The sequence below is a fragment of the Phaethon aethereus genome (genome assembly GCF_964289735.1).
Source record: "Phaethon aethereus genome assembly, chromosome: Z".
Lineage (NCBI taxonomy): Eukaryota > Metazoa > Chordata > Aves > Phaethontiformes > Phaethontidae > Phaethon > Phaethon aethereus.
This window is the reverse complement of record NC_138577.1, coordinates 64,298,095-64,317,407: the sequence shown is the minus strand read 5'-3', so window position 1 is coordinate 64,317,407 and position 19,313 is coordinate 64,298,095. Positions and strand designations below refer to the sequence as shown.

At 36.0% G+C, this 19,313-nt stretch overlaps 1 protein-coding gene across 1 annotated transcript in view; it reads left to right on the top strand.

The window, feature by feature from the left end:
* Positions 1-18,253, top strand: part of FBXL17 (F-box and leucine rich repeat protein 17) — a gene marked incomplete at both ends in the record, with an annotated part of 298,576 nt that extends 280,323 nt beyond the window's left edge. Inside the window, 2 exons of the mRNA XM_082012855.1 lie at positions 2,751-2,893; positions 18,116-18,253. Coding sequence (XP_081868981.1) covers positions 2,751-2,893; positions 18,116-18,253 — 281 coding nt within the window. The remainder of the gene's footprint in view (positions 1-2,750; positions 2,894-18,115) is intronic.
* Positions 18,254-19,313: the final 1,060 nt, after the last annotated feature.

The window sequence follows — 19,313 nt, the reverse complement described above, 5'->3', positions numbered from 1 at the left end:
TATAGTAATGACAATGTAGTCCAAAAATCATACATATACACTTTGATTTATGGAAATTTACTTATGCTTTCCAAATCCCAGCGATGATCTTTTTAATTCTTTTAATATTTCAGAGAAGTAACACTAATAACAATTGGCTGGTTAAGGTATAGGTGCTCAGTGAAGCAGTGAAGGCCAGTTTTGCAAAGAGGCTTCATGATCTGTTATTTGATAATTAATTTTTTCTTATGTCAATAATTATTAAGTCCTTTTTCCATTATGTAAAAGGTAAAAATATATAAAGAAATTCATCAAACTTAACTTAGATTTCATTAAGGTCCAACTCAAGAAATAAAACACTTTACCCTCCAAAATGCCAAAATACAGAGTAATGTATCAAATGATGAATTAGCATGCTTTAAATGATGTTTTGTTATACAATGGTTTTCTATGAACATTCTGTTATAAAATGGCATATACGAATAAGACGGAGAAACACTTATTCTTCCAGTTTGTTTAATATGTGCATGTGAAGATGCCTGCATGAAATGTCATTCTTTAAAGCCATCTTTTTGCTGCACTCAGGGCAGCTTCATGGACTAATGATGCTCAGGTTATATTTTAATCTTGGGCATTCTGCACACACAGTAGAACACCCTTTTTTGGTTTTTCAACAGCATCATCCCCTACTTTTTCTCTAATCTAAGTCTTGTGAGGAAAATCCCAGAAAATATATCTCTTAATTTCCTTTAATGCCTTTACGAGGAGAATTCTTTGTCAGTGTGATCTGATGATCTTTTATGTCACTCCCACAGAAGTATTCCCTGCTGATTTTCTTCTATCAGTTTTACATGAAGCATTGAAAATGACAGAATATGATTGCAACTTTACAAAAACTAGCAAAAATATTCAAATACAGTATTTGAATTTTTGTTTAATGGCCAATATTCTAACATAATAGCAGTCTTTCAGTATTCCTGCACTACTTCAAGTCTAACATTTTCTGTGGAGTTACAATAATCTATAATTGCTATAGCTTTTGTTATTGCAAAATTTATGCATATATGCAGAAATTTTCTCATTCTTTCTAAAATTTTTATTAAAGATATTTTAAAAGGACTGTCAAAAAAGGTACAAAGTGTATGTTCTGCTATACATATATTTATGCATTTGCAAAACTGAGACTTGTTTTCTAGGGATGTACTGGAAAGAGAACAGGAAGTTGGTATTGCCCTACAAAAATCAATGAAATCATAATGAAACATAGATGATTGCATCATAAGTTCATTATGTCAGTTACAAAATTTAGTTATCATTGCCCTTTTTGGTGAACTGCTGCAAGGAAAAAATGATGTACTTCTTCACCTTCCACAGCTATTAAGAATGTATTTGGCCTCTGTTGGCTGATTTTGTTTGCAAATCAAGTCTACCTAAATATTTATAAATTATCAAATTATTCTTACTGCTGTCTGCCATCAGTACAGGTCTTTGCAGAACCACTGCAAGGTCAGGTGGGTTCTTTCTCTCTGCTTCTAGATCTCAGTTACACCATGATTAGCTAATACTAACATCTGGCATATCAAGAGCTACCAGCTCTTCATAACTCCTTTGTTGTTTTTTTTCCTGACAGTAGATTCCGTAGCATGAACAGAACTGGCCCACAGCTGCTGAAAAATCATCCCTTTAAAGATACTTGCATTATTTGGACTAAGTCACTCATTCATCTTTCTTTTCAGCAACTGCATTATAGCTAGAGTTAAAAACTGTAAATATCCTACCCCTTGGCTACATGCAGATGGCTGACTTCTATACCAGAAATGTTGGACTTTTTTCTTAAGCTGAGATTTTAGCTGCTGAAGCATGTTGCTCATTTCTGTTAATAAATCCCAACTTAACAGCTTCTGAGCCTGTATTTCCTGAAAAACGCTGTGGTCCATAGTGACGGGGGTGCTAGTGATTTGGTTTTTTTGTGTCATTCCAGACTAGCCTTGTCATCACAAAGCCTTCCCAGCCTGTTCAGATGCCTCATGGTTTCAACTACCTACTGTTTCTCAGTCCTTTTAGAACTTCCAGATCTTTCCTTTCCTTTCCTTTATTAAAGGTTGAAGTTTTTGTTTTAATTCCTCACCTTTTTAATTTTTTTATTTTTTATTGGAAAAGTGTTTGTGAAGAAAACATGAAAGTGAGACATATTGTCATTACATCATCAATATGAACAATGGGAAACAAATGCAATTTTAGAATATAGTTATAAAATGTATGACATAAGATACCTGCAGGGTTTTCTAAAACCATTTGTTTTATTGGCACAGAAATGTCTTGTTATCGCTCTGCTGTCTTTGCAATATTATTTTGCTGGAAAAAAGTGTTAACAGTATAAAATCAGTTATTTTCTCTGGAGAGTGAGGTAGAATTGTTTTTATTCAATAGTTATTTCAATTAATTGATCCTTGATCCTTCTGGAAAAAATAATCAAAAGAATTTATATAGAATATCTCTGCTAATATGCTCTGGTCTGTTCATCTTGATTGACAGATAGCAAAATAAATAGGAAGATCCATTTCTCTATATGTTTGTATGTGTTTGCACATGTGTGTATTCCTAATTCGGAGACAGCTATTTCATAGTTAAAAATGGTGAAACACAAGATCTTTTACAAGGTACATAAAAACTGCTTCTCAAAATTAATTTCAGCATTATTTAGTGTATACATAGAACTGAGCTTACCATCTCTACGAGCTATATCGTTCATACCTTTAATATCTTTACAGCTCTGATAGCCATCGGACGATACAGCATGACAATAGAGACGGTGGATGTTGGATGGTGCAAAGAAATCACAGACCACGGAGCCACCCAAATTGCACAAAGCAGCAAGTCTCTCAGATACTTAGGGCTGATGAGATGCGATCAGGTAAGGAGCCTTTGTGTGAACTGGTTCCTGCCTCTGAGTGCAAGTGAGAGTGAGTGTTCATGTGTGTATGTGCAAGTGAGAGAGAGAGACAGGAAGATAAATGCTTTTCTGTACAAACAAGTTTGTACTCTTAGTGTACTGTGTTCACATATTTAGTTTCAAAAGTATCTAGAGAAGTTAAAAAGAGCATTATACATTTTTGCTGACATGGATTTTCAAAATACACCCACAGGCTACACCCACAGCCTGAGGTGCTCACAAAAGTCTTATGTAAAATCTGCCCTCCGAGAGTTTTGAGTATTTTCAGATAAAAGTGATTGCTATGTCACGTCATTACTATGACAGACTACTTTGTTTTTTAAAAAGAAAGAAAAAAAGAAACAAAAAAATAATAAAAAACCTTCAGTGTTACTTGCAGAGTGATTTTCTCTACGTCTCTGTTCTTGCTCATATGTAATGATTTTGAAAACACAGGGAACAAGGATTTGGATAAAACCATAATGCAAAAAAAAGAAGAAAAAAATTACTGATTTTCTTATTATATAGCTTTCCTACTTGAAATATATTAAGCAAGTCTGTAAGTTTTAGCACTTCATCACTAGAAGAAAAGAGGACAAGGCAGTCCAGCTCCATCTCACCCTGCATATAGGCTTCAGGAATCATGTCTCTGTTGAGAAAAGAGAGATCAAGAGGCCTGGGAACACAGTAGAAATAGCTAAAAGTCATTGGAGGTTCAGAGTCTCTGATCTCAAACCTTCAAATATACCTGCAGGGATTGTTTCTTTTCCAGCCATCACGAATAAAATGTCCAGCTTGTGATGCCCATCATAAGCATGTCCCTCAGGCTTGTGAATTTCTGATGGGATGCAGCCTGTGAAAACACAGGTTTTTAGTCTAAGAAGCTTCATGCTCAAAACCATTACCTTGCATCCTTTGCAGTGCTCTATAGAAGACAGTTACAAAACCTATTATTTCAGCTGGCAAGGAATAATGATTTCCAGATCAGTTGTAATGTTAGAAATTGCATTTTGCAAACCCAGCCTTAGACAGTTTCCAGTTTGAGGGGAGGTTGAGCACTTTGGAAGAATTGCTGTGTCTATTAAAGCTGACTCCACTTAATCTCCTAAACATTAGTGTTTTCTAAGAGCCGATAGACGAAAAGAGCTTGTGAGTCTCTTTGATGCATTGTGCTAAGATTATGTACTTAAAGAATGTTCAAAGGGTTACTTGACCTTGAGAATTAGATCTGACCCTGAATCACCTGATCAATTTTACACATATATTTATTTTGTGGATTTAGCTAATGTTGAACAATCAACAAGGATCTAATAAGTGCAATAATTCTATCCTGTCTTCAGCTGCTTTGGAGGTCAATGATCTTGATGCTGAAAACAAGTTTTACTACCTCATCAGTTAAAATATATGCACTACAGTCTGTATTCCTTGAATTGCTGGTTGATGCTTTCCTAGTTTTTTACAAAGGATTACACACTATCTTTTATGTTATGTAAGTCAACTGCTAAAAGGAAAACATAAATATTTTTTGAGAAAGCTTCAAGGAAGATAGATAGAAAAGCAGTGTTGACTGCTTACCTGCCAGCGTGCATGTGTGTGCATACACGCGTGCGTTTGTGTGTGCGCATGTATATGAGTATTCAAAATATGGTAGCTAAAATTTGTTAAAAAATGAGTAGTACGCTGTAGCAGTAGGACTACCACTGGGAATTATTTTCTTGCTTGCAAAGCCTTGATGAGAAAAATAGCTCCACAGACAGAATGAAGTAAGTATCCCTGACTTAAGAGTTTTTGGCAGCTAGAAGATGCCAGCTCCCTTTTTCCACTGCAAATGAACAGAGAAATTACTGAAGAAAATCATGTCTTCAGCTGTCTTTCCCCGATATCATGCAGAACTAATTTTTTCCAGTGGCTGCTCTATTAAATTAAAAATGTCAGTGTCCGGCACATCATTAAAGAGAATTCTTGGGTGGTGCAGAAGGGTTTATTTACATGCCATGTTGACTGAAATTCTTGTCTTTGGACTATTGTCAGCTTGCAGAGAAGAGAGGGTTAGAAACTTTGCCCCTTCTAACCAGCCTTCTTTTTCTAAGGTTCTGACTGTTATGCTAGTACCAGGTAGCATTTATGCCTTTCTAGGAATTCCAAGGCATTGGAGGGGAAGTACTTAAACACAGTTACATAAGGAACATATGTAAGTAGACTTCAAATGGTTACCACTAAAATACTCTTTATGACCCAGGCTCTTTGGAATTTCTTTGATATGCAGTTGACATAAATTAGAGGCGTCAAGGGTCCTCCCAAGAAAGATCAGAGAGGCTGCAAGCCTGGGTAAAGGCAGGCTCTGTTTTATGCCATTGATTATCTGGGTGCCTCCAGGCAATGTGCTTTAGTAGATGCAGAGCATTATTGATCCACACCATGAAAATAATCAAATTATTCATTTCTCATCAAACTGCTGTTGCCATGACCTTTCTTTTTATCATGTTTTCTACCATCTAACATGCACAGCACAAGAGCAATACGGTCTTTGCCTGAAAATAAATGTCATTGTGTTGAGAAGTCTCATAAAAAATGCTGACTTTACCATGAGATCATCATAATAAGGGCATATATTTCAGTTGGAAGTTTTCTAATAAGCATTTTAACACTATTTTTCAACATTTAAGTGTTGCTAAATAGCAATGTAATCACTATTTACAAATCACATACAGAAAAATGTCAAAGATTAAATGCTGAAAATCCTTTAGAACTATCCATTGTAGAATTTTGATTTAGAAAACATCTTTATGCTTAGGTACACAAAATCTAAATATTCTTTTCAATGTAAAAATATTAGAGGCAAGGTTACTGAGCAAATTTCTCTTTTTTTCCTAATTTTCCTTAGCTCCTCCCTGACTTAGGCAAATTTGGCTTCTCCTGCACTGCACAGTAGTGGTGTTTGAAGCCTGGAGAGACCTCTGGGTGAACTGATACTATCGGGAAGGTGCAGGGCAGTGTGGACACACGGGCGTAAGTCCTGGTAGCAGCTTAACTGCCAAAGTACAGCACCTTGTCCAGGAGAATTAGCACTCGGCAGGGTTCATGAGATGCTGTCATATAGATGTGTGTAGACTTATTACTTCCATTTCCCTGAGTAGCTCAGGAAATGCTAGCTTGATCTTTACAGGGTCCTGCATTGTACAGCACATGTACAGTAAGACACATACCATTAGTTTTCTGTATCAGATAGGCTTCTGAGAGACCATGATCCAGACCTCCAAAAGTACTTAGGCATTCAGAAAGTAGACCCTAAATATTTTTAAGTACCTATGTTTTGGACAATGAAATTACCCAGTTGCCTCCATACAGACATCAACATGTACTCAGAAGCAGCTAGGACCCCTCTCCCTTCTGATTTCTCTCATGGTATAGCATATCAACTGTATGCAAACATGTATTTGTGTGCATATGTATATATGGGTCCATACAGGCACCTGACAGTGCTTGGGACTGCACAAGTCATGTATTTCATAACAAGGAAATATTGCATTCTGAGTCTCCATTTCTTTTGAAAGCAGTAAGAGATAAAATCAGTGGTTATTTAAGGCTTAAGCAGGACATTTCAGAGGTTTGTAATGGAAAAGGAATAAAGAAATAGTATTTCTGTTTTTCATTCTGGTGTTACCGCCTACATTTGCGCTGTGCCCCACTCCCAGGGGTCGTGAGCCAGCCTTCATTCCCTCGTGTTGCCTCTTCCCAATGCACAGCGAAACCACAAACTCCCAGTTTCTCTGCACAAGAGTGCTTGTGCTGTTGTGGGCTGCAGCACAAGGTTGTGTTTTGGGACTTGACATGGATGTGTGGGAACGCATAGCTAGTTTGTGTATTGCCAGGGTACACTGGAGCTGTGATTTGTCACCTGAGAAAGGCACAGAGTTTTCTCCAGAACCAGGGATTATGTTCAATTCATCTCAGTTCAGGCCCCACCACAGCATAAAGAGACCATGACTACCCATTCTTCAAAACAAATTTTAATTGTAGCTCTGTATTTTTTTATCGCATCTTAGGAAAGTATATATTTTAAAGTATAAATCGTCCTTTCCTTTAAATACTTTGAGAGAAGTGTGGGCAGTTACGAGGTGCTTTCTTTTCTCCCATAAACACTGACAACAGGATTCCTAAGAGCTATACTTGCATTCTAAGGGCATAAAATGATGGCTACATCAGATTCACAGATGCAAATTGACATGTTTCAAGCTTCTTTTTCTGAACACAATTCTATACATTTCCACCCCTAAACTTATGTTGATCATATTTAGTTATTGTAGTTGTTTAATTAATTATTTCTAAATATTTCATATTTCCAAAATAAATCTGAGAAAAAGGGTGATATTCTCTATGCTATTTATTGCTAAAACTCATTTTAAAGATGTCTTTGTAGCACTTCTTTATTGTGCTTTCACAACAACCCAAATAGATTTAAATAATGGCAGTTTGAAATCTTCACCTTTGTGGAAAATGGCTGGGTATCACCTGGGAAATAGTGGCTAAAAACTTCAACTGTTTTTCTGGCTGGTAGCTTGACTGGTTGAACAATGCTTCAGAATAATCCTCCCATGGAGTCTCATGCGGATTTTCATATTTCAAGACCCTTTTTCTATAGGTCTGGTGCTATTTGCAATGGTTATCAGTAGTGCTACCACGTAAATGCAGGAGACATTTCTTGGGAAAATATGCAGAAAAATGACACTAAAAAACAGAGGCTGCAAAATTCAACATTCACAGCTATGTGTGAATGAAATTAAGTGAGTCTGACAAAGTTGGCTGTGAATGGATACACAACTTCAGTTAATAAATCATCAGGGTCTTTTTTTCCTTGCTTTTTTCTTCTCTTTTTTTTTTTTTTTGAGAAATTCTGGTTACTTTTCATCAAAATACTTCTCAAAGCCTGTAGCTTATTCCAGATTACTTTCTCAGATGAATTGTAGCATGTATTTACTATTGTAGTTTTACTGAGATGTTAGAGCACAGAAATTGATGGGTTTTGATTGATGTGAACAGCACACAAAAAGACGAACTCAAACTCTTATATTACCACAAAGAGGAAGGACGATAGATGACCTCTAAAAATAAAAATGGTCCGTTAAGAAATCGTTTGCATCTTCAGTAAAAATAAGATTTTTAGAAAATCAGTAAATTTTGTAATACTTTATCACTTTATGTGTCTATAAAATCTGTTTTAGAAAAATCTGAAAATATATATCCTGTGCAAACTGAAAATCGTTAGCCTAACTGGGATGCAGCTCCTGTTGTATATGAGGAAATGCTAGCTTGTGAAAAAACTTACCAACTCAGGGCAAAAAGAGCTTTCCATTTAATATTATATACATTAGTAAGTATGACTGGAAACATCTTTCCCCTTCATCCACAAACTTTTAATTTACATAGATAGTCTGTAACTGAAGTTAAGTAAGTGAAAAAGATACAAGATCTTAGGTTCTGGAGATACATCTTGAAATTTCAAATAAGTTTTTGAGCTAAATTGTTCTTAATCAACAGCAGAACAGTAAGAATACAGACCCATGGCTTGTTTTAATATAATTATCACAGCAATTTGCCTTCCACCTTCAGAAAGTGCTAACTATCATTAGCCTGATCAAAAAACCTGACAAATTGCTACCATTTCTTCTTTTATATTTTAAGGGGTTCATTTTGAGATACGACATTATGGTTTTGTGATATTGAAGAGGACTGAAAATACCCAATCCTTCCCTTTAAGAAAAATTCTATAGGACTTATTTTCTTTTAAATCACTATAATTTGTTCAAGTTACGTTGCTGCATATTAAAAATGATATGCTGTATTTTTTAAAGTTTTTATGTATAATGTAGGAGCTGCCATTGATTCATCTCTCTGTGAATAATGAAGATTTTAGATTCATAAAATCTGTGAATCCCATTAGAAGGAAACTACAGTTATCCTTGCTAACCCACAACAAAAGAAAAATAGCATTTATTTCACTTTGGTTTTCAATACAACAATTTTAAAAGACTGAACAATACTTTCTCCCCCCAGCTAACAAATCCATTACGTGTGTGAATGAAAGCATCTGCTAAAATATAAAAAAGGATTCTTTATACAAATTTAACGGTTTGTACTTCTAGTTTAACTGTTTCTTCGCCAAAAGATTTTTATCTTCCAGGCTGATAGTTCACGAACAAATCCATGGGAGTAGGCTGAAGATGGAATCTCCCTGAGTTAATGAGACTGTCCTTGTTTTTAAAAAGCAAACACCTGATTATGTCATACTGTAATAGAAAGGTGGTCTCTCAGGTACTGATCAATGATTCAAAATCAGGATAAGGCCAACTATTAAGGAAAAATGCAATGTGAAGTAGTCAGTATTTTTAGGATCAAAAAGGAGGAGAGAGAATTTTTTAGAAGCATTGTCCCCTGGAACTTCGAGTCATTTTGCCAGCTGGCAACTTTTTGAGAATGATTTCTCTGTTAGTTTTACAGGCCGTCATTTTGACAAGTATTACAATAATGTGCTCACGTTATTGTTAATGTGGCAGAATAGGAAAGAAAATATTCAATGCTATTAATTCAACAGGCTGAAAGTAATCTGAAAGAATATTTATCACCATATAAATAAACACTGTCATTTCACTGCATATGGGTCTTTATTAACTGCAATTTTTATAAGTAAGAACAAAGCAATGCACAGAGTTTTGTCATAAATTTGAAATGCTTATGATACTGGTAATATTTTTACCTTGAAATCTTGTATAGGTGGACCCTAGAAGTTCATCTGATTGAAATGAACAGAATTAGCAAACCGACCAACCAACCAGCCAAACTAAAAGGCTCCTTTAGAATGATTTCTCTGATTTAATAGAAAAGTAAACCCTCACAATAAGCAAAAGGAGTTGAGAATGAAAACTTTATCACTTATGCAACTTCAATGTTGTATTGGCAGCGATGATTAGGACAGCAAGCCCTGAAATGATGGCTCTGCCAGAAAACTATGCAAACTCACACAGACCTGAAGTGGATTATTTTGTTAGTTTGCGGTAATACAGTGCAGCAATTGTGCAGGGACTGGCAGTTTGAGGCAATAGCATTCACCTGTGTAAACAACCGCAACAATTAATTTCATCCCTCTAGGACTCTACCTTTCTGTCGAGATTTAAGCAAAGAACTGTAAAGGAGCTATAGTCCACAAGCAACTTTGCTACATTTTCTGAAATCCTCCCAGAAGTGCTACCATTGAATATTAGAAGGTTTGTGTATTCCATTTATTTCACTTCACATGGCAGAAAAGATTACAGATATTTCTGTTTACCCACTCCTTCCCCTCTCCAAATATAAGTAGGAAATTAATTGCTAAGATTTAAGACAATTAAGTTGTCAAATGTCAATAGTACATCAGGCTGTACTTGTCAATTTCATTATTTATGAGTCCACAAACAGTGCTTGTATGTGCATGCAGGTTTGCCCTTTTTTTTAATAACAGCATCCCTTAAGTCAGAATATATTCTTTCCTGAAATGGAAAGGGACTTTATTTGGACTATAGGATATTGTGCTAATATTGGTAGTACTGTTATTTTATTAAAGTCCTAAACAAAGGTTCTGCCCCTGGGCATGAGGGCAGTCACTGAAACTCTGTGGAATATGTCTGCCTTAGCTGATCAAGTGCACTTCACACAAAACGTTTCCAGAAATCTTTAATTTTGTTATGGCTACAGGCAACAGTTATAATTGGGCCACCTGAGAATATAATTCATTCAACTATTAGCAGAAAAAAAATCAAACAAAGTGCACTTTTTATAAGACGCTGACTTGAGGAAGCAAACGACAGCTTAGAGAAGAGAAAGTGTATATGAAAATGTGTTTCTTAATAACTCCAAGTGTGCATATTTTGGATTTTATTGTTAAAACGTTAGAGAAATTGGAACATAAAATGGGTCTGAAATCCATCATTACGGATATACACAGTGACTATAGAGTAATTTCTTTGTCCACTACATACAAATCTGGCTTTCATGTAATACTACTTGATGCATACAGAGACAGAAAACACGCAAATTTCAGTACCCTTAATGCTGCAATACCACTCCATAAGCAAAAATGCCAATAACATGGTAAGAAAGTCCTTTTGGAACAAACCAATTTGCATTTCTTTTGTGCAGAGTTGGTTTTGTGATTCTTTATATGTAGAAATCTAATGATAGTACTTGCACTGTGTTAACCTTTATTGTCAAATATCATCTGTATGGCAGCCCTCAAAATCTTTCGGTGTGAATGTTACTTCTCATCTGCTAACACTTCCCTAAAATTCTTTACAAGTACTAGATTTCTAAAATTAAGCTAGCAGGTCTATATATTATTAATGCCTTTCTGCGCAGATACTGCCAACTAACCATATTATAACTTGGTCTGTTATTTCTTATTAATGACTGGACTATAAAGTTTTATAACTGAAGATACTTTCTTGTATTGTCCTCAAAAGGTGAGTGCCCATGATGTCAGCAGTCTCCAAAATCAGCTAGCCACATGTCTATTCTAAGAGCTAGGTTAGATACTATGCAAAAATTAATTCAGCAGTCTGTCCCTGTATGATGTTATGAACCACTGAGAAGCACAGGCAAGTTTTCCTATGAAGTTCTAATATTGCAACTTTGCACTAATCCAGTTTTGCAAATCTGGGGTTTTTGAATGTGACCCTAGTTTGGATGGGGAGGGGCTTGTTTTTTTAAAATTATATGCTGCTTATTGATTTCAGTTATTAACTTGGAATGGTATAACTTTTTCTTTGCAATTATCGAGTGAATAGGATGTTACCCTGAAACTTTTCCTTACATAGGAAACCTGTTTGATTAATGGTGAATACTTCTTCACTGTGTAGAGCAGCATAAAACTTGCAATTCAGGTGATGAATCTACCTTTTCAGTATTGCTCTAAATGAAACAACACAGACATTCTTGGGACATCTTAGAACCTTTAGAATCCGAACTATGTTCTAAGACTGCCCTTGTTACATCTATAGGAGTTTTTGAGATAAGTAGGCAGTCTTAAAGTGCTTCTTAGAAGTATATAGTAAAGTAATTCTCTCAGTTAAAACCAAAGCTTTTTAAAGCTTCATGTGCCACTTGGTATTCCAATCCAAAAGAAGATCTCCTGGACATGATATCAACTAAAGGCAAGTTAACTAAAAGTAGGAAAGTCCTGTTTAGGAAAAGTCCTTAAATCTCTTGTGTTGGGTTTACATGGCAAGGTTTTGGTAGCGGGCAGGCTGCAGGGTTGGCTTCTGTGAGAAGGTGCTAAGAGCTTCCCCTATGTCCAATAGAGCCCGTGCCAGCTGGCTCCAAGATGGACCCACCACTGGCAAAGGTAGCACCTCTGGGATAACATACTTAAGAAGGTAGGGGGAGAAAATGGCAACAGTAAATGCAGACGGAGAGAGGAGTGAGAATATTTGAGAGAAACAGCTCTGCAGACACCAAAGAAGGAGGGGGAGGCGCTGCTGCAGGTGCCAGGGCAGAGATTCCCCCGTGGCCCATGGTGAGGCAGGCTGTCCCCCTGCAGCCCATGGACGGCCCCACACCCGAGCACTTGGATGCCCAAAGGAGGCTGTGACCCTGTGGGAAACCCACACTGGAGCAGGCTCCTGGCAGGACCTGTGGACCCATGGAGAGAGGAGCCCAGGCTGGAGCAGCCCACTCCTGAAGGATGGCACTGCGTGGAAGGGACCCAGGCTGGAGCAGTTCATGAAGAACGGCAGCCTGTGAGAAGGACTTACGCTGGAGAAGTTTATGGAAGTTCACTATGAAGAAGTACACTTTCTCCCATGGGAGGGACCCCATGTTGGAGCAGGGGCAGAGGGTGAGGAGTCCTCCCCCTGAGGAGGAAGGAGGGGCAGAAGACAATGTGTGATGAACTAACCACAACCCCCATTCCCCGTCCCCCTGCACTGCTGCAGGGGACGAGATGGAGGAAAATCAGGAGTGAAGTTGAGCCCGGGAAGAAGGAAGGGCTAGGGAGAAGTTGTTTTAAGATTTGGTTTTATTTCTCATTATTCTACTCTGATTTGATTGGTAATAAATTAATTTTTCCCCAAACTGAGTCTGGTTTTGCCTGTTAAGTTAATTAGTGAGTGATCTCTCCCTGCCCTTATCTGGACCAATGAGGTTTTTCTTACATTTTCTCTCCCCTGTTCAGCTGAGGAGGGGAGTGACGGAGCAGCTTGGGTGGGCACCTGGCCTCCAGCCAGGGTCAACCCACCACACCTCTGATTGTGTTCCTTTTTGTGAATAAAGCTGTCAGTCTCATTAAAACAAAATGTCTAGTTTGACTGATGTTTTCCACTGTAATCCCTAATTTATCTTAACGGGACTGGAAATAATTGACTCCCTTGAATTTAATAAGATCTGTCCTAGGAACATAATGGAAGCAAAAGGCAAAGAAAAACAAATCCTAACCCTTTGGAATCATTTGATATCTTTAGAAATTCCTGATTTTAGAATCTAGAAATGAAAGAAAACAGTGCAGAAACTATCACTAGAATTTTGTCAAATGACATGGCACATTTAAAAGCAAAACCTAAAAATTATCCAGTAACTATTTATGCTTGCAGTTGGAATTTTCCATGAGAATTTGTGGAAGACAGCATAAAAGAAATTACTCATGGTTGTCCGTGGCAGATATAAGTGGTATACCAAATCAGTAAATACTGGCAATCAGACCAGATGAGTAAATCTAGCATACCAGATCAAAAATATGAAAGAATATTTTTCTGTGAGTAGCTTATTAATTGAAAATTATATAAAATTATATAACAATAACTATTAAAAAATATAGTTTCAGTTTATCCTGAACCTGAAAAATCAGCTCATAAATGCCATGTAGCTCATTACATGCTGGTAGGGTTTTTCAAGCTTTCTATTGTAGGTAGATCATTTTCCCTAAAGGAGGGAAAGAGTTTTGAACACTGATTTCCCATTTTTCAATATTTCACCCACGTTATGTGTATACCTAGCAGAGTGAGATTAAAGTCCTCCAAAGAAGCACTCCCATACCCTTTTGTGAATGCTCTTCCACTTTGCATGGACTAGATGTGCATTCATGCATTTTTCTTTCCCAGGTGAATTCCTAATTTTCACATGAGGAAGTATTCTTTTTCTCTAGTGCAGATATTTGAATACCCTCTGCACAGCTACACTATCATCATAGAAGAAACTAAGGAGGTCCCACCCCAGATAACATTTGTCACAGTCAAATATATTCTCCTGGAAAATAGGTGATATGAGTTCAGATGTCTTTAAGCAAAAAGGATTAAAAATTGAGACCTCTAGGTAACTGCTCTAATTGAGTTAAAAGATGGTGTCACTTGGTCCTGCCAGTTTCTGTAAGCCATCTTCTCCTCTGTTTTTTGAATCTGTTCTTTGGCCTGGAATAAATTTTTATTTCAGCAAGAAAAAAGAAGTTTCAAACCAATCTTTGTTGTTGTTTTCTTTTTTCTGTTTGATGACCAGGTTTCACACAAACCTATTACTTTGACTCTTAATGATAAGGACTGTATTCTTTCATTGTGTATTAAAACATAATTGAAAGGCTATTCAAATTCAAATGAATGATTATGTATCACATAATCTAACTAGTTTATCTTCAGACAGTAGTTTTCCTTTTGACAACTCAAAAGATGAAGATTAATGGAAGTTCTGTGGCAGAAAACTATAACATTTTAAAGCATATTAAGATGTGAAGATTTTTAGTTTTCATTCATTGAACAAGACTGTTCAAGCTCAGAAGGGGAAATTGCTCTGTTTGTGTAATGATTTTATTTTGGGAATGGCATTCAGCACTTCTGTTTTATCACCAGCCAGACTGCATCTTAACAAAGAGACAGAAGCTTGTGTTCTAATGGTTAGGCATAAGACTTCTTTTCATCTTAATCCTACCATTAGGGGAACTGATGACAAGGATAGTAAGGGAGTTGACTTAGGTATTATTTATCTTATTCATTAACAAAGAACAAAATCTTGATTTCTCTATTTTCTTATCTTTTAGATAGTGCAGTGTTAGTCCAATACTATAGAAAGTTTAAAATACTAAATATTTTACACTGTTTTAGTGTTTGACCTGACTTTTCTTATGGTAAAAGAAAAGATTTCAAAATCTTCTGATAGGGGATAATTTTGTGGCTTCACTGTCCTCGTTTGTTTCTCATCCTGGGATACATGTAGGTTGTCCCACTGCCAAACAGGATATTTTTTCTCCCTATTCTGTTGTGTAATCTTACATTGAATTTATTTTGTCCAGCATAATTTTTAACTGTTTGCTGTTACTTTCTTAGGATTAAAAATATTTACACTTAACTAAAAGTTACATATATTTGATCATTTATTGTGAATCTTGGTAGGATAATTTTTTCCTCTATCATGAGAGTAAACTCAATTTTTTAAACTCAAAGTTTATTTCTGTAACTGTTGTGGTTCCAAATGTGTACATGGGATTTGTCATTACTTTGTTGTTTAATACCACTTTATTAGCTTGGATCAAACTAATAGTTTAAAATGTTCATTTAACACTGCAGCAAAAATGCAGAAAACCTTCTACTTTTCAGGTTTTGGTCATACAACAGCTCATTTTGTCAGTGTCACTTCGCAGTGGTTTTACCTGCCTTCTGCATGCTCATGTTTATTTTGTAACTGTGTTTGGCACTCAATACTAAAAGTTTCCTTCTCCTGTTTAGTGAAGTAGTAATAGCAATTAGAAACAATTGTATTAAATATTGTTTTATCCAGTAATAATTGTATTAGAAAAAACGTAGGACAAATGGCCAGTACTAGATGGTTTCCCATAGATTTCTTCATAGGTTTTAAGACTAAAAGATACCATTGTAACATCATCCATCTTCCTGAGTATCATGGGCCATGCTATTTCATTTAAGTTAGCCTTGTAGTAGATGCATTAGCTTACATCTAGCCAGACTGTAGCTTCTGTAAATTTGTTCAGTCCCAAGTCAAAGACACCAGGACATTGAGATCGTGTTCAACATGACATGGAGATCATTACCGATCTTCCTGTGTTTGAACATCATCTTTGTAACAAATTTGCCTTATTGTTTCCTGTAACAGAAAATCTGCTTATGATATTGTCAGATCCATGCTATTCTAACAAATAATGCCCAAAAGGTGTCAAATCATAATAACCTCTATCTACTAATATTTGCAGATCTCTAGTAGGTAAACAGTATCTCTTATTTAATTTTCCCATTAAGAAAGAGCAGAATGAGCAGCTGTCTGTGGTAAGCATCTTCGTCATGGCTGAGTTAACCATTAAGAGAAGTTTCTGGTGGTATGATAAATTCTGCCATGGCTCTCTGCACCACAAATCTAAATAAAAGAGGCTTTTGACTATTTTTAATAGCCAAAAAGTAGCAAATATACTACTTTAGGGGCTTCCTTCCAAGCAATATTTCTATGAAGTGTTGCTTGATAGTTTGAAAGTATACAGCTTTATATGGCTATAAATATCAAATATTTTGAAGAACTTGTGCTATCTCTGATTTCATTCTAATTTATTAAAAGTCACTTCTTGTTTTTCAGTACTGGAAAATGTTACTGTAATGTAGTAATCTGCCAAGAGTACAGTTTGTGCTATGAAGGGAAGTTAAACCAGTTTTATATCCAAGTCATTCTCAACTAAGTGAAACTTCCAATGAAGATTGAGTGTTTCTATTATCAAAGTAGAAAAACTGGATATTAAACCTTTCATTTATCCTTGTCACTGGGTGCAATCACTGTTCAGAAGGATGCATTCCTTGTTATCTTTTAAGGACAAAAATATTATTAGATACTGTGGTCACTGTGCTTTAAAATACTACTCCAAAGATGGATCTTTGTAATGGTGGTAAATATTTTAATCTATTTTTTTTTTACTTTTGGCCTTGAATGTGGAAGACTGTGGGGAACAAAACAAACAATTATATCAGTTGTACATCCAACTGATTTAGGTAGTTCAGCATTTAAATGTAGTATTGATGCATTTTAAAATGCATAAATTAATGCATAACTTTAAAAAGTTATGGTTAATCTTGTATTTATCTAAAGGTTGAAGAAAGCTGTCTACTTCTGTGATATGAACTGCAGTCATCTTAAAACTAATTGACAAATTAATCCCCTCACAGCGCTGCAGTTGTAAAGGTGTTAGGTTTAGCTAGGCTTGTCTGATTGCCTTGTCTAATCAAGAATAAAGGTGCTACCTTGGGTGCCTAAGATTTAGGAGGAACATCCAGACCCAACAAGCTTGTATGTTTTAGTTATTGATCCCCCCATTTCTGCCCACAAAAACCTTTGTGTAGTGTTAGCCTCACACCAAAAGGCTAAAATAAAAACTTATACCAGCGATGTATGTGAAGACATGCAGGACTTAAAACCTTTGGAAGAGTTGACCTGTACTGGTAATTGGTAGATTGATCTACCTGCAAGACAGAATAGTTTGCAGTCTTTTCCCCATGTTTAGTCATGTTTTATTTTTCATTGCAACCACATTGATAGATACTATACAGCGCAATTTCATTTCAGTAAGGTTAAATTTGGAATTACTACTTAGTATGTGTAAAAGTATCATAACTGTGCCATAAATTGATTAATAGAGGTAATCAATTTTCATTTTCCAAAACCAAGACAATCTTACATTTCAAACCTGTGTCTGCTTGAGCAAGTTTGAATAAAGATGCTTCTATTTCAAGATAGAAATGTTACTTTGGGCAGCACTTGGTTAAACAGGATGGCTTTTCTTTGAATAATTAGATTTGAGGCTCTATGAGTGGCCAGCGTAGTCAAGCACGGAATGAAAATAGTTTAATAGATTGTTAAACATTGTTGCCATTTTCTAAACAAAGCTATTTTCAAATGGAGACTATTCGTCTTTTCTGTTTGCTTTCAATTGCTAATAATCAAATGGTATTTACTGGAATGTTATATGAAAGTTCTCTCTTTGCAATAAAATCAAGGTGTGGTATATTTTTTTAATTCTCTAACAGAACAATACATTCTATATATTTGTTTCGTGATAAATGCACCCAAACCTATAGTATCAGTGAAGAGCCCAATCCTGCAAGTCCTCCCAGGAGTTCAAAGTTTGATCGTTCATTTAGCTTGCAAAATGTCCTTTTTACTGACTTTTTGAACATCACAGATTCTTTTCTTCGATTGCAGGTGAATGAAGCCACAGTGGAGCAGCTAGTGCAGCAGTATCCACATATAACCTTCAGTACTGTACTACAGGATTGCAAGAGGACATTGGAACGGGCTTATCAAATGGGCTGGACACCCAATATGTCTACTGCCTCTTAACCTGCTATACCAACATGACAGTTCCACTCTGCTGCATTTAGTAGATCTAATGGGGATTGCAGAGGGTTCACAACCTTTCATATGATGCAATATAATTGTGAGTTTACAGAGGTTACATTAAAATGACAAAAGCTGTACACTGACTTTAATGTACTGTACAACTAAGTACTAATATTGAAGCAAAACTTTAAAAATACATTGTGGTTTTGTTTGCATAAAAGTTATAAAAGCCTTTGGCAGATTTCTTGAAGTGGATTCCTACTAGTTCTCTGGATAGCTTGAGTTATAGAAGATATTAAGCTTGTTTTCCTCTGTTTACCTACTTTGCCTTGGTCATGTGTGTTTTCTTTGAATTGTAAATGGTAACTCAGTGCTAGCACCAGTGCAGCTGATCAGCAGAGGCCTGTGTTGAAACTGGGAGCTAAACTTGATGCTTATTATGTACTAAAGCTACCCCAGGAGCTTTATAATGCACAGTTACAAGAAAATCTACAAAGAACTGAGATTTTCTTATAAACATTTTTATAATTTTAGAAATCGTTATATTAAGCAGAAATTTTGGTAAATGATGGTAATGACAGAATGGATACTTAATGGACAATCTTACTTCTTTTCTTTCTGCCACTCAACAGAATCTTCTTCCATTTTGTTTTATTTAAAATAGGAGATGCTGTAAAGATTTCCAAATCTTTCCACCTTGCCATTTTTATGTGAGTTAACAGTGCTTAACCTAACTCTGATACCCAGTTCCCACTTCATAAAGTCAAACAGTAATTGAATACACCAACTATCAGAAGTAAGTTAAGAGACAATTTTTAAATATCTGATTGAAAAAATTACTTTTTATTTTAAGTGAACTTGTTCTCTGACTATGCTGTTATGTTCCTGAATTGGGAAATTCAGATGAGCAGGTATAAGCCAGTAACAAGATTCCTCTCATTTCCTGCATGGTAGTTATTTTACAACAGATATTACAATGCAAAGAGTGCTTACCTCAAGAAGGCCATCTAAAAATTATTCCCATCACAGGTATCATTTTGTAAGATCAGATGCTTTGTCA